Here is a 16,181-nt window from a genome sequence, read left to right as displayed (position 1 = left end):
ACTATATTTTCAATGTCTCTGTCTTCATTTGAACATCAATTTGCCAAGGGACTGGAGACGGATTGAGCTATTGGCTACAGTCTCACATAAACCAAATGTATCATGCACCCACATTAAAGGTCAGAGTGAACTCCTCAAGAGATTTGAGAACTGTGGTATAATTAAAAACTATTTATTTCAAATGTTTTTCTATGAGCACCAGTCCATCGGATTTTCACAAAATCACATCACAGCGTGTTCATTTTGATCAGTTTGAGTATTTACAAAGATGACAATCAAAAAGCAAAAGCAGTTTAAGTTGTCACTTCCCGAGAGGACGGATGAGAGCACCAGAATGAGAACCACAGGCTTGATTCAAGTGATTTGAGTCCTGCTTCAGTGTCCCAACCTCAATGAAAAGGATTGTTGAATTAAGCAACTTTGAGAACCTTGAAACAGTCAGAAAAATGCCTTTAAAAGAAAGGTCAACTCTTGTACTTTGCCAACATGCTGCGTACAAATCCAAAATAATCCTGGAACTATGAACGTTTTGCAGCAGACAAGCAGCAAGTGTCAAAAAGAATGGTCTTAGCCATCGTATCCTTTTTGTATCGGGACACAAATGTTGTACGGATCCAAGTAAACAAAGTATTTTCATGCAGTTTGGCGCAGATGAGAGACCTTTTGACTATTTTATGAAACACAGAGCTTGGCATTTGTCATTTCTCTCTGACGTTTGCTTACAGGCCTAAAAATATGGCGCTGAGCTGAGATTGTCCTCTGAGATTTAAAAACCCAGGGGAAATGTAACAAATGTATTATTTCATAGTAAATGACAACGTCCTCCATAAACAAAATGCATTTGAACTGTGCTATGTTCACGTTCTATAAAGCACAGTTTGAATGAGGTGAACAATATGATCAGGTCTAAGTCCAGAAGACTAACTGAAAGAGAACAAACCATAAAAAAGCCCTTCAGAAACTCTTTCAAAAAGGGTTGGAGTTCATCACACGGGTGAACATGTTGGGTCATACCAGTCATCTTTGGGTGGGAGGGAGTGTTGCCATGGCTTATGTTCAAGTTCATCACACGGGTGAACATGTTGGGTCATACCAGTCATCTTTGGGTGGGAGGGAGTGTTGCCATGGCTTACGTTCAAGTTCATCACACGGGTGAACATGTTGGGTCATACCAGTCATCTTTGGGTGAGAGGGAGTGTTGCCATGGCTTACGTTCAAGTGGGGAATGGGAGTGTTCCGCCATTGTCAGACCCGGCGGAAGACCTCAAAGAGAGACGCCACCGAGTGCATGCGGTAGAAAAGGTTTAAAGGAACGGCGAAATTGAGAGTGGTAGTCCATGTGCTGAAGCCGAAGGTCTCCTGTTCCAATCCATTTTCGTACTGCGGCCGACAGCCAAAGGCGGGAAGGATCCACAGCTGGAAGAAGCAAACAATTCTTTAATGTCTGGATCTTCTTTTCTTTTCAAAGAAGGTCAAAGACAACTGGAGGACTTTTTCTTCATGCTCATGTTACACTGCATACTAAACCTAGTACATTTACAGACTAAACAGTCCTTAGAGTCAACTAGGACAAATGTTACACTGCATACTAAACCTAGTACATTTACAGACAAAACAGTCCTTAAGAGTCAACTAGGGCAAATGTTACACTGCATACTAAACCTAGTACATTTACAGACTAAACAGTCCTTAAGAGTCAACTAGGGCAAATGTTACACTGCATACTAAACCTAGTACATTTACAGACTAAACAGTCCTTAGAGTCAACTAGGGCAAATGTTACACTGCATACTAAACCTAGTACATTTACAGACTAAACAGTCCTTAGAGTCAACTAGGGCAAATGTTACACTGCATACTAAACCTAGTACATTTACAGACTAAACAGTCCTTAAGAGTCAACTAGGGCAAATGTTACACTGCATACTAAACCTAGTACATTTACAGACTAAACTGTCCTTAAGAGTCAACTAGGGCAAATGTTACACTGCATACTAAACCTAGTACATTTACAGACTAAATAGTCCTTAGAGTCAACTAGGGCAAATGTTACACTGCATACTAAACCTAGTACATTTACAGACTAAATAGTCCTTAGAGTCAACTAGGACAAATGTTACACTGCATACTAAACCTAGTACATTTACAGACTAAACAGTCCTTAGAGTCAACTAGGGCAAATGTTACACTGCATACTAAACCTAGTACATTTACAGACGAAACAGTCCTATGTTACACTACATACTAAACCTAGTACATTTACAGACTAAACAGTCCTTAAGAGTCAACTAGGGCAAATGTTACACTGCATACTAAACCTAGTACATTTACAGACTAAACAGTCCTTAGAGTCAACTCGGACAAATGTTACACTGCATACTAAACCTAGTACATTTACAGACTAAACAGTCCTTAGAGTCAACTCGGACAAATGTTTGGCATTCAGCCTGTAACTCTGGTGCAAGCTCAAGATGGCCGACTCCTAGCTCATTCAATTGGCCTAAGTCAGCAATAAAAAAAAAATTATTTTACTTTCAACACTTGAAATCTTTTAGCAACTTCAGATCTACCTAGTAATATAAGTTTTTTATTATTTTTTTAATCTTCTTTTTTGTCAAAAAAATCAACTGTTTTATTATGTTGGGAAATTGCAAAATGTGTAATAATTCTAAAAACAAGTTTCAATATTTGAGGTTAGGTTGAATATGTCAATAATTGTTTATGGTTATGCTTTGACTTTATCTTGAACATGCATATAATTACAACACGATACATCAGAGCTCGGCAAACTAAGGCCCGGGGGCCGAATGCGGCCCGTTAAGCTTTTCAATCTGGCCCGCCAGACATTCCCAAATCATTTTTTAGATGTTTAAAAGCCTCCTGAAATGAGATTTTCTTATTTAAACGGGGATAGCAGGTCCATTCTGTGTGTCATACTTGATCATTTCGCGATGTTGCCATATTTTTGCTGAAAGGATTTAGTAGAGAACATCGACGATAAAGTTCGCAACTTTTGGTCGCTGATTAAAAAAAGCCTTGCCTGTAGCGGAAGTAGCAGACGAGTAGCGTGACGTCACAAGTTGAAGGTCTCCTCACATCTGCACATTGTTTACACCAGCAGTGAAGTGTGAAGTGAAGTGAATTACATTTATATAGCGCTTTTTCTCAAGCAGCGAGAGCGATTGGGGCCGAGAAAGCGACGATTACCCCATTAATTTGAGCCAGGATGAAAGATTCATGGATGAGGAACGTGAGAGTGAAGGACTAGAGTGCAGTGCAGGATGTATCTTTTTTCACTCTGACCGTAACTTAGGTTCAAGGGTTCATTGGATTCCACACTTTTTCCTTTTTCTATTGTGGATCACGGATTTGTATTTTTAAACCACGTGGGATACTATATCCTCTTGAAAATGAGAGTCGAGAACGCGAAATGGACATTCACAGTGACTTTTATCTCCACGACAATACATCGGTGAAGCACTTTAGCTACGGAGCTAACGTGATAGCATCGTGCTTAAATGCAGATAGAAACAAAAGAAATAAGCCCCTGACTGGAAGGATAGACAGAAGATCAACAATACTACTATCAGGAGACACCAGTTGATCTGCCGTTTCTTTTCCTTTCTCCTCTCCAAAGCCATTTATCAACAACACCCAGACACGCCAAAAAAAATGTTTAGTTTTTCAGTTCAAACATTAAATATTTTGTCTTTGCAGTGTATCCGATTGAATATAAGTTGAAAAGGATTTGAAAATCATTGTAATCTGTTTTTATTTACCATTTACACAACGTGCCAACTTCACTGCTTTTGGGTTTGGTAATATCTTTTATGTCCTTTGTGTAACTCGATGTCTCCCTCTTGTTTTCATGTGCTTCTTACCTTATTTTTGTGGACTTTGTATCTGCACTGCAACATTGGTTCCCCATTATGAAATAAACAAAGTCTATCCTATCCTAAAAATGTCAGACCACAAACCTTCAAACTGAACAATCCTACCAAACACATGTAATGCCCGTTTTGGGCTCTAGGGGTGCACAAGGGTTACCGGAATAGTATATCTATGGTCTGCCAAGGAGTTGGAAAACAAAGACTGTCTTTCATTAAGATACAACTGAACATGTGGAAACTGATACCCTGCTTCTGTCAGATAGTCATCAACCAGAGGTGTGTTTCCCACTCATTCATTCATTCATAGCTTGGTTCAAATCCTCAAGTCACAGTGAAGGAACGTTCATGTTGCCTGGAAACTTGGCTTGCCAACTGCCTGATGGCATAGCGATTGTTTGTGCGTGTGAAGCTATGTTTCATTGAATTACATGCATGTTTTGGAGTACTGTTCCCTCGCCAATGGGTAGTTGACTACCCATTGAAGTTTGATGTTAAATTGACATCCATTGTTGAGCGTGTGAGGTGTTTGAAGAGTGTGGGATGGAGGACTTATAAAGACTCATGAAAACAATCATAAGATAAATAGTCCCTACTTCACGTAAATGTACCCATCAAGAAAGTAATCCCTGTGATAATCAAGGTAACACTTTAAGAAGAAAGCATGCTAGACAAATTGTTCAAAAATGTCGTTTAAAAAGGATAACGGTATTTTGGATCCTGAAGGAAGCTGCTTATAAAAGTGTCATAAGTCAGCAATAAATGTTGGGTTTTTTTTTGTTTACTTTCAACGCTCGAAATCTTTGAACAACTTAAGGTCGATCTGTTGATAAGACGTTTTTTTCATGTTTTTTTATGTTTTATGGCCTTTTTGTCAAAAATAACCTTTTGTATAACAAACAATTGCAAAATATGCAATATTTCTAAAGAAGTTGCAGAGTGGAATACTTGAGATTGGGTAATTACAGCCTTGAATAGATCAATCATTCATGACAAAATGTTTTTACAGAGTTTTTACTGAGCTAGGATGAGAGAAAAAGCAGGCAGAACTTGGTTGAGTTGATATTGTTTTCTTTGCATTTTAATAGCAGTTTAACTCATTTACGCTCATCAAAGCTCTGAGACTTATGCTCATAGTTTTGTGGTAATAAGTTGCAGAGTGGAATATTGGAGGTTGGATAATTACAGCCTGGAAGAGGTCAATAATTCATGACATGGGTTTTGATAGAGTTGACAAAAAGAGTGTTTTTACTCAGATAGGTTGAGAGAAAAAGCAGGCAGGACTTGGTTGAGTTTATGGAGCACGCAAATAACTGCCCATTTTCATCATCATCAAAGCTCTGACACTCAGTTTTATGGCGCCATCTGGTGGTTAAGAGACACAATCAGGATACAAATCCAGGAACTGTAGGATCTCTGGGAGCACCACAGGGTTGACTGGTATGGTTTACACAACTTACCCTTTCTGATGCAACCTTAACCGGGGATCCAACCCACGGGGACACAGCAGTAAATGACCTCAAATTCCCTACCAAGTGCCACGTCATTTACTAAGTCCATCGACATTTATCCATCCATCCATTTCCTACCGCTTGTTGCTCTCAGGGATATAAATAGATATAAATACATTTTCATTTTTAAAGGGGCGATTTTCTACTTGACTGGAAATATTTTGCCAATCAAATAACAAGATTGTTGGAGATTTTTGTGATATATGACAGCCATTTGATGATTTTCACATTGGATCCTCTCTCGCTGACATTGTATTTATTGTTAATCCAGCTAATTATGGATCTCCATTCAAGTCGCTCATCATAATAATTACCATTACAACAAATAATGGGCATTTTCTCAGTATTTTAAGTCTCATTATCAGGCTGAGGCACACATGTTGCACACCAAGAGCAAGCTAGGAGCAGATGTACTAATAGTTAAGCTAACCGCTAAGCTAGCTTTAAAGAACAAGAAGAAATAAATGCTTATTAAAGTTGAAGAAGTGTAAATGGAACTGTGTTACATCAGAAAGTAAACAGATATGAACAGAAAATTAACAAGTAGTGTGATGATCTGTTGCCCGGATCATGTTTTGTTTAGTTTAAGACTCCCTTAGTTCCGTTTCAGCACCCCTGAGTTTGTGTCTCTTGGTTGCCATGGGTGCTGATTATTTTCACCTGCCTCTGATTAGTGTTAGGGCACTAATCAGAGAGCTATTTATTCCTGCCATTGGTTATCCTAGCTTCTTGTTCCTGTTCCTGTGCAATCGGCACGCTTTTCTGTTCTTGTTTTCTTGCCTGATTGATGAAAACAAATCATTTTTTCCTGACTGCAGTTCTTGGGGAAATGATCCGTGCATTAACATGCAACCCCACCGGAACAGAAAACAGCCAGCTTGAGTGTGGAGAAAGGCAGGAATAAATAGATCTCTGAGCAGGTGAGCGTCCTGAACACTGATAAGAGGCAGGTGAAAATAATCAGCACCCATGGCAACCAAGAGACACAAACCCAGGGGTGCTGAAAACCAAATTAAGGGAGTCTTAAACTAAAGAAAACATGATGCGGGCAACAGATGATCACAAGTAGATTAATAAGAGTGTATGAGAAGGTAATATAACAGCTGCTGGTGGGTCAGCATGTCAGTACACCACACGTAGGAGGAGGGCAGATCAACTCAAGTTGGCGGTGGTGTTACCAAAGATAGAATCAGTAGAACATCGACACTAAAGTGATTTGGTCGATATTTTTATATTCTCAAAATATTTTTTTGTTAATGTTTACAACTTCAGGTCGTTACTTGGATAAAGTAGGAAGTGCTTTACAGAGTTGGGACCCAGGGTGGACCGCTCGCCTGTGCATCGGTTGGGGACATCTCTGTGCTGCTGACCCGTCTCCGCTCGGGATGGTCTCCTGCTGGTCTCCTGCTGGTCCCACTATGGACTGGACTCTCACTACTATGATAGATCCACTAAGGATTGTTCTTTCATAATATTATGTCACTCCACATCCATTGCTTTCGGTCTCCCCTAGAGAGGGGGGGTTACCCACATATGCGGTTTCTCATAGTCATTCACATCCACGTCCCTTATGTGGGCTTTGTACCGAGGATGTCGTTGTGGCTTGTACAGCCCTTTGAGACTTTTGTGATTTAGGGCTATATAAATAAACATTGATTGATTGAACTTTGAGAGAAAAAACCAAAGGATTCTAATGAGCAATAGATAGCAGTTATTGTCTACTATTGACTTTGTTTTGCTGAAATAATTGTACGTAACACAAGAGAACAAGGAACGAGATGAAATACTGTGAATTAATTGAAAATTGCAGAGTAATACATGTGACTGGTCAGGGTATCGGTATCACTGTGGATGATTGGTATCGGAATTCACAATTGGAACATTCCAATTGTTGGGACAAATCTTATGTCCCTCCTCACACGGATGACACTTCTTGCTGACTAATTCTACAAAAGCAGTGAAGTTGTCAGGTTGTGTAAATGGTCAATAAAAAGAGAATACAACAAATCCTTTTCAACTTATATTCAATTGAATAGACTGCAAAGACAAGATATTTCATGTTCACACTCAGAAACTTTCTTCTTTTTTGCAAATATTAGCTCATTTGGAATTTGATGCCTGGTGAACAGGCTAATTGGGAACAGGTGGGTGCCATGATTGGGTATAAAAGCAGCTTCCATGAAATGCTCAGTCATTCACAAACAAGGACGGGGCGAGTGTCACCACTTTGTCAACAAATGCCTGAGCAAATTGTTTAAGAACAACATTTCTCAAGCAGCTATTGCAAGGAATTGAGGGATTCCACCATCTACGCTCTGTAATATCATCAAAAGGTTCAGAGAATCTGGAGAAATCACTGCAGGTAAGCCATGATATTACGCACCTTGGATGCCTCAGGCGGTACTGCATCAAAAAGCGACATCAGTGTGTAAAGGATATCACCACATGGGCTCAGGAACACTTCAGAAAACCACTGTCAGTAACTACAGTTCGTCGCCCAATCTGTAAGTGCAAGTTAAAACTCTACTATACAAAGAAAAGGCCATTTATCAACAACACCCAGAAACGCTGCCAGCTTCACTGGGCCCGAGCTCATCTAAGATGGACTGATGCAAAGTGTAAAAGTGTTCTGTGGTCTGATGAGTCTACATTGCAAATTGTTTTTGGAAACTGTGGACCAAAGAGGAAAAGAACCATGGGGACTGTTCTAGGGTGAAAGTGTAAAAGGCAGCATGTGTGATGGTATGGGGGTGTATTAGTGGCCAAGACATGGGTAACTTACACATCTGTGAAGGCACCATTAATGCTGAAAGGTACATACAGCTTTTGGAGCAACATATGTTGCCATCCAAGCAACGTTATCATGGACGCCCCTGCTTATTTCAGCAAGACAATGCCAAGCCAGGCGTTGCAACAGCGTGGCTTCATAGTAAAAGAGTGCGGGTACTAGACTGGCCTGCCTGTAGTCCAGACATTGAAAATATGAAGGCTAAAATATGAGAAGGGAGACTGTTGAACAACTTAAGCTGTACATCAAGCAAGAATGGGAAAGAATTCCACTTCAAAAATGTGTCTCCTCAGTTCCCAAACCTTTACTGAGTGTTGTTAAAAGGAAAGGCCATGTAACACACTGGTAAAAATGCCTTTTTTGCAATGTGTTGCTGCCATTAAATTCTAAGTTCATGATTATTTATTAGTTTGTCAGTGTGAACATGAAATATCTTGTCTTTGCAGTCTATTCAATTGAATATAAGTTGAAAAGGATTTGTTGTATTCTCTTTTTATTGACCATTTACACAACCTGACAACTTCACTGCTTTTGGCTTTTGAGGAAATGAGGAAATGGCCCAAAAACGGCAGAAAATGAAAAATTCTTACCGAGATGTTGCCCATAATCAAGAAGACTGCGATGTTCTTCAGGATTCGCCTCTTGATATTTGGGGCCTGGTTCCTGAAGGGCAGGGGATGGTCCGAGGTTTTCCTGGGACATTTGTACGCCCGTCCGTGGTCTTCCTGCTCGTTCTCCATGGCGACACAAGCCTTGTCAGGGGTGTCGTAGGCTCGGTTGAAGATGCCGTTGTAAGGCGGGGCCAAAGCGGACGCCACGGAGAAGATTTCCGGCGACGTCGCTAACTCCGGGTCGTCCCGCCCGGCAACTTCCTGCCGGCGGTAGAGGGACTCGATGATGAAGAGGTTCTGGGTGCACTTCTCCAACACCACCAGCAGAGAATAGGTCAGATTGGTCCAGCGGTAAGGGGGGCTGCTGGTGGCTCCCAGCACCGCCACTATGCTGCACCAGGACATGAACCAGGAGCCCATAGAGGAGCCAAACAGCAGCTCTGTGTCCAGCTGCCTGGACGGGTTCTTGGAGGTGTCCAAGGGCATGCGATCTGCTCGGTATATGAGCAGACCTGAAGCACAGGCAGAGCACATAAACACAAGCATGACGATGCCATAAATGTAGAACATAGAAATGGCAGAGCGTCGTGTTTGAAGGGAGCCCTCCACATGCGTTATGTACACCACCAAAATCCCGATAGTGCTGGCAAAGGCGACAAGACCCAGAACGGGGCCCAGGGTCAAACCTTGGGTTTTGGTTGCCAGCCTTTTCCGATTGGAAGACAGGTCAATGGTGCGGCCGATGTTCTTCCACATGACAAAGAGCATGGCGGACACAAATATGTGGTATTCGATGTTGAAAGGATAGAGATAGTAGAGGCTGCTGGAGAACATGGAGCAGGCGCTGGTGGTGCAGTTACAGTCGGGCTCCGTGTGAACTGCAATGACAAACACATTTGCTTTTGGTCCTCAGTCGGCACATTAAACATGAGACACTTCCACCCACTGTTAGCTCAATGAGTACCGCAAGAACCATAGCTTGTCCCCATACCAATATTTAGGTACCGCCACCAAAATGGATTTCCATACTTTTACATACTTTTCTAAATAAAGGGGACCACAAAAAAGGGCATTATTGGCTTTATTTGAACAAAAAAATCTTAGAGTACATGAAACATATGTTTATTATTGCAAGGTTGTCCTTAAATAAAATAGTGAACATACTAGACAACTTGTCTTTTAGTAGTAAGTAAACAAACAAAGACTCCTAATTAGTCGTATGCAGTAACATATTGTGTCATTTATACACCTATTATTTTCTACACATTATGAGGGACAAACTGTACAAATTGATTATTCATCTACTTGTTCATTTACTGTTAATATCTGCTTATTTTCTCTTTTAACATGTTCTATCTACACTTCTGTTAAAATGTAATAATCACTTATTCTTCTCTTCTTTGATACTTGACATTAGTTTTGGATGATACCACACATTTAGGTATGGATGTGATACCAAGTAGTTACAGGATCATACATTGGTCATATTCAAAGCCCTCATGTGTCCAGGGACATATCACCTGACTTTATATACATAATATGAATTTAAAAAAATAAAAAATAAATAAAATAAAATTTGTGATGATAAAAATATCGATGTAATCATAGTAGTATCGACTCTTGTACTTGGTATCATTACAGTGGATGTCAGGTGTAGATCCACTCATGGCATTTGTTTACATTGTGACGGTGGTGAGCTATTGTATCCTCCTACGGTGTGTAGTGAAGCATGTTTAGCTATTCCTCGTCCTCCAGTGATAATGATACTTGTAAGAAACTTACTTTATTTGTCACCATGGAGACCAGGATTAGTGATTTAGAAGTAGCTAAAACACTGTGGATGGATGTTAGCTGCTAACTAGCTAGCCATGTGTTAAAGCAGCTCTTCCTGAGGGTGTTTCAGTGTTATAACTTCACCTTTATCTTGACTTTTTACACCAAAATGCGTCCATTCTCCCTTTTCTGTCTACACACTGTGTCTGCTTGTAAGTACTCTGTGTGTGTGCGCTGCCCAACATGCTCCTCTGCTCCTAAAACCAGCAATGTCACCACGTAACGATGACCCGCCGTCATGCCCATTAAAAAAAAGGGGCAAGGGGGGGACCGGTACTTTTTAGAGGCGGTATAGTACCAAATATGATTCATTAGTATCGCGGTACTATACTAGAACCAGTATACCGTACAACCCTAGTATGTACATCAAAATTCAAACTAGAACAGGGCAGTGATTCTCAAACTATGTGCGCTCCGTCTAGTGCGGGGGTCGGCAACCAAAGAGGAAAAGAAACATGGGGACTGTTCTAGGGTGAAAGTGTAAAAGGCAGCATGTGTGATGGTATGGGGGTGTATTAGTGGCCAAGACATGGGTAACTTACACATCTGTGAAGGCACCATTAATGCTGAAAGGTACATACAGCTTTTGGAGCAACATATGTTGCCATCCAAGCAACGTTATCATGGACGCCCCTGCTTATTTCAGCAAGACAATGCCAAGCCATGTGTTACAACAGCGTGGCTTCACAGTAAAAGAGTGTGGGTACTAGACTGGCCTGCCTGTAGTCCAGATATTGAAAATGTGTGTGTCAAGACGTGGACTATGGGATGGTTTGTTTTCCCGAGATGCAAAGAAATTGGAGTGGACATGGCGTGCAGGTAAGGACATTATTTATTTTTACGCTAACAAACAGAACAAACTAAAGGTGCGCACGAAGGCGGAGAACAAACTTGGCTATAAACAAAATGAACACATAAACAGACTAAGGACATGAAACAAAACTTACTTGGTCAAGCATGGAATAATCATAGAATGCGTAATCATGGGAGTAACAAGGGTATCAGAGGTAATGTCGCCAGGCCGACCAACAGAAAAAGACAGGCTTAAATAACATGATTAACACAGGTGTGTGTGTCCAAATGAGCAACAGGTGAAACTAATGGGTAACCATGGAAACAAAACAAGGGAGTGAAAAAGCAGGAACTAAAAAGAGTCAGAAAACCAAACAGAACATCACTTAAACAAAACATGATCACAGACATGACAGTGTGAAGGCTAAAATATGAGAAGGGAGACTGTTGAACAACTTAAGCTGTACATCAAGCAAGAATGGGAAAGAATTCCACTTCAAAAATGTGTCTCCTCAGTTCCCAAACTTTACTGAGTGTTGTTAAAAGGAAAGGCCATGTAACACACTGGTAAAAATGCCTTTTTTGCAATGTGTTGCTGCCATTCAATTCTAACTTTATGATTATTTGCAAAAAAGAAGAACGTTTCTGAGTGTGAACATGAAATATCTTGTCTTTGCAGTCTATTCAATTGAATATAAGTTGAAAAGGATTTGTTGTATTCTCTTTTTATTGACCATTTACACAACCTGACAACTTCACTGCTTTTGTAGTTTGTAGAATTAGTCAGCAAGAAGTGTCATCCGTGTGAGGACGGACATAAGATTTGTCCCAAAAATTGGAATGTTCCAATTCTGAATTCCGATACCAATCATCCACAGTGATACCAGTCACATGTATTACTCTGCAATTTTCAAGCATTTGTTGTATTCTCTTTTTATTAACCATTTACACAACATGACAACTTCACTGCTTTTGGGGTTTTGTAATAGGATGACAGTTTGGAGTCAAGTTTACTCGCTACAACTTGAACCACAGCCTGCTACGGTGGAGCCTCCTGGGATCTCCTTGACAAAACCCGGCCGTGTGCTCCCCACCTACCACGCACCCTCTCCCCCACCAAGGGCCACCACTCTGGTCCTTTAATTAAAAAGGTGAACAACGGTGAGGGTGCAGCCTGCCTCGCAGTCAGCCGGATATGAGGCTTAGATGTATCAGTTACTGTAATTGCAGCACCCTGGGGAGGGAGCAGCCTGTGGGACAAAGCCGTGTGAGGTCAAGCGGGCAGTTGCCAAGGACGCTGGCTAAAGTGTGCAGAAAGGCTTGGAGAGGGAGCTCCAGCACTAGAAACTGCTGAAACCTAAGAGAGAGACACGGTCCACGCAAACAAGACCTGCCCATTGATGCTCCTTCTCAAGTCAACTATTGTACTTTTCTTCCAGGTACAAGCCCACAATCCAGCCCTTGGCCCTTACCTATAGTGAGGTTTCCGTAGCCCAAGGCAGAGAGTCTTCTTTTGTGGTTGTTCAGGAAGTGCTCGGCTTCGGACATCACACCGTTGCACCACAGGAGGAGGTTGGTGAAGACCGCATGGATGACACCAAATCTGGTGCATGGAGGGATGCAGGTAAAGGGTTGATTGGTTCACGTTGGACAAAGAACTTCTTTTATCAGGACATTTTACCTCTCAAAGGTCTCAAAACTCTTGATGACATCCTTGATGTGAAACCAGAGAAAGTGCACCTAATCAGAACAGGAAGTCACTTTAAACAGAAGAAAATAACATTCACTTGAACTAGTCAGGGATTTTGTGCTTGCGATGGCACAAAAGCTCACAAACAATGATGTGATGAGGACTTAACAACATTACAAACACAGCTGAGAGTGTACAACAAATATTTCACCAAAAAGGGAAAAAAAGCTGAAATTACAATAATATTAATTGATAGTACAAAGTTGTATCTTTTAAAGATATAGGCCTATACCTTTGATTTGCCCTTTTCTTTTTTTAAAAATAAAAAAGGTACCTGTGCTATGGTGTGTGTTGCATGGATGACGGGATACACCCCGAGGACAGCCGACACACAAGATTGATAGCCCACGTAATATCCGATTCGAAACACATCCATGATTAAAGACAGGAGCGCAAGAAGAGTCAAACCACCTGTGGAAGAAATGAGAAATGAAAATCATGATATATTCACAGTTGGTCATCAATTACACAAAATTGGTAAAAAAGAACACAATATATATACATATATACGTATATACATTAGGGGTGTAACAGTACACACAAATTTGGGTTCGGTACGTACCTCGGTTTAGAGGTCACGGTTCGGTTCATTTTCAGTACAGTAAGAAAACAACAAAATATACATTTTTTGGTTATTTATTTACCAAATTTGCTAAATCTTCCACCAAAAATAATTTTCTAAGTGGAATATTTGATGTGAAGTAATGGAAACCTTGGATAGGTCAATAATTCATAATAACATTGATTTTGAATCAATATTATGTTTTGAGCAATGACAGTTTTAAGTAAAAAAAAACAGCTTTGTTTTATTAGTCAACATTGCAACTTTTTCTAAATTACATTTTTAACCTTTAAGCTTTTTTATTTCACTTTTGTTATGTTTTTGTTTATTTGAATAGTATTTTTAGAATGTGCCGTGGGCCTTTAAAACATTAGCTGTGGGCTGCAAATGGCCTCCGGGGCACACTTTTGACACCCCTGCTATAGATAATAACAAATTAAATGTGATAAATCTATGGATAAAAAGCAGAGCCTGGCGACGCATGCGCGTTTATCATAACTCTCTCTCTCTCTCTGTCTCTGCCCCTCCCTCACCAATGCTGCTGTTTGTTTTGTTTCTAACCCCTTCTTAACCCTGAACGTACATTGAAAATACACGCAACCCTAACTCAAAATACCGAACATTTGAGGCATTTAAGAAACTCCGCCCTGACAGCTCCGCAAAAGAGGACATGTCCGGTGAAAAGAGGACGTATGGTCAGTCTATCCTAGCCCGTTAGCTGCTAGCATGCCGTGTGTTGTGCCTCGGTGTGCATTGTTTACACAACTTGCGTTACGCTACTTAACCTACTCAGTGGCCTAGTGGTTAGAGTGTCCGCCCTGAGATCGGTAGGTTGTGAGTTCAAACCCCGGCCGAGTCATACCAAAGACTATAAAAAAAATGGGACCCATTACCTCCCTGCTTGGCACTCAGCATCAAGGGTTGGAATTGGGGTTTAAATCACCAAAAATGATTCCCGGGCGCGGCACTGCTGCTGCCCACTGCTCCCCTCACCTCCCAGGGGGTGAACAAGGGGATGGGTCAAATGCAGAGGACAAATTTCGCCACACCTAGTGTGTGTGTGACAATCATTGGTACTTTAACTTTAATATCCGTGTGGAAACTCCTTGGGTACACCTCCGAACCGAACCGAAACCCCCGTACCGAAACGGTTCAACTTCAAATCAAATCAACTTTATTTATAAAGCACATTTAAGATTTACCACAGGGGTAGCCAAAGTCTCTGTACAATGGGCAGGTTAAAAGATAATACGAGAACCGAGCAAACACAACACAACACAAACAGAGCACGATAAAAAATAAATAACTAAAATAAATAGAACATAAAAACATAAAAACAGGAACACAGCAGGTGTATTATGGGGCGCCATAGCAGGATGGATATCACTCAGTGTTAAAAGCCATGGAATAAAAGTATGTTTTTAAGAGAGATTTAAAAACAGGAAGAGAGGAGGCTTGTCTAACACTCAGAGGTAGGTCGTTCCAGAGCTTGTATGTATGTATGTATATATATATATATATATATATATATATATATATATATATATATATATATATATATATATATATATATATATATATATATATATATATATATATATATACACACACATGAGATAGATATATATATATATATATATATATATATATATATATATATATATATATGTTTGTTTCCAAATACACAGGACAAGATGTTAAAATCCAGAGTGCACCTCCTACCTCCCGTGTTGAAGACTTAAAGACACTGACTTATTATCTATGTTGCTGCAGGCTGGGCAGACGCATCATTAGGGTTTTCAAGTGGGCTCCTACTCTCATGGACGTTTCGCTGACTGGGCCCACGACGCCTCAAGTAGGTTCAGCGGTGCATTCTGGCGTCCCAGAAGCACCCCCCTCTGCATCTGACCAGCCTCAGCGTGAGTAATGATTTATTTTGGTGACCAGTTGGGGTCTTTCCTCTTTAGCCAGAGCCACTGGCTGCTCCTCTCTGCCACCCGCGATGTTTCCTTTATGGCCTGACGTAGAGCTTGACCGCCAACTCCCAGGTCCCTCATCAGCCTTATTGTTGATGTTGCCACAAAGCCCCGACATCCAACTTCTACAGAGCAGACTTGTGTTCTCCAGCCTCGCCATTCAGCCTCTGCAGCGAGCTCTGCATACCGGAGCTTTTTCCGCTCAAAAGCTTCCTCCACCGCATCCTCCCAAGGGACTGTGAGTTCAACGAAGTACACGATGTGCTGGGAGTTGGACCACAGGACTAGGTCAGGCCGCAAGTTTGCAATTGCTATCTCTGGTGGAACGATGAATTTCTTATACACGTCCACCAGCATCTGCCAGTCCCGGGCTACCTCCAGCTGTCCCAACCTGGGCCTTGATGGTGTCTTTTGTTGCCTCTGTTCCCCCTCTTTAACAAAGACAACTGGCATATTCAGGTTGGGTGTCCT

General features: G+C 41.0%; 1 protein-coding gene across 1 annotated transcript in view; it reads right to left on the bottom strand.

Annotated features, from left to right (window-relative positions):
• Positions 1–199: 199 nt before the first annotated feature.
• otop1 (otopetrin 1) overlaps positions 200–16,181 on the bottom strand; it is a 23,726-nt gene continuing 7,744 nt past the window's right edge. The window contains exons 2-6 of the mRNA XM_061932407.2: positions 13,447–13,583; positions 13,104–13,162; positions 12,895–13,025; positions 8,777–9,675; positions 200–1,416 (exon numbers count right to left, since the gene is read on the bottom strand). Of these exons, the coding sequence (XP_061788391.1) occupies positions 1,246–1,416; positions 8,777–9,675; positions 12,895–13,025; positions 13,104–13,162; positions 13,447–13,583 (1,397 nt within the window). The 3' untranslated portion in view covers positions 200–1,245. The remainder of the gene's footprint in view (positions 1,417–8,776; positions 9,676–12,894; positions 13,026–13,103; positions 13,163–13,446; positions 13,584–16,181) is intronic.

This window comes from Nerophis lumbriciformis, linkage group LG38 (assembly GCF_033978685.3).
Source record: "Nerophis lumbriciformis linkage group LG38, RoL_Nlum_v2.1, whole genome shotgun sequence".
NCBI lineage: Eukaryota > Metazoa > Chordata > Actinopteri > Syngnathiformes > Syngnathidae > Nerophis > Nerophis lumbriciformis.
The sequence above is the reverse complement of the archived record's forward strand: the minus strand, read 5'-3'. Positions and strand labels throughout refer to the sequence as shown.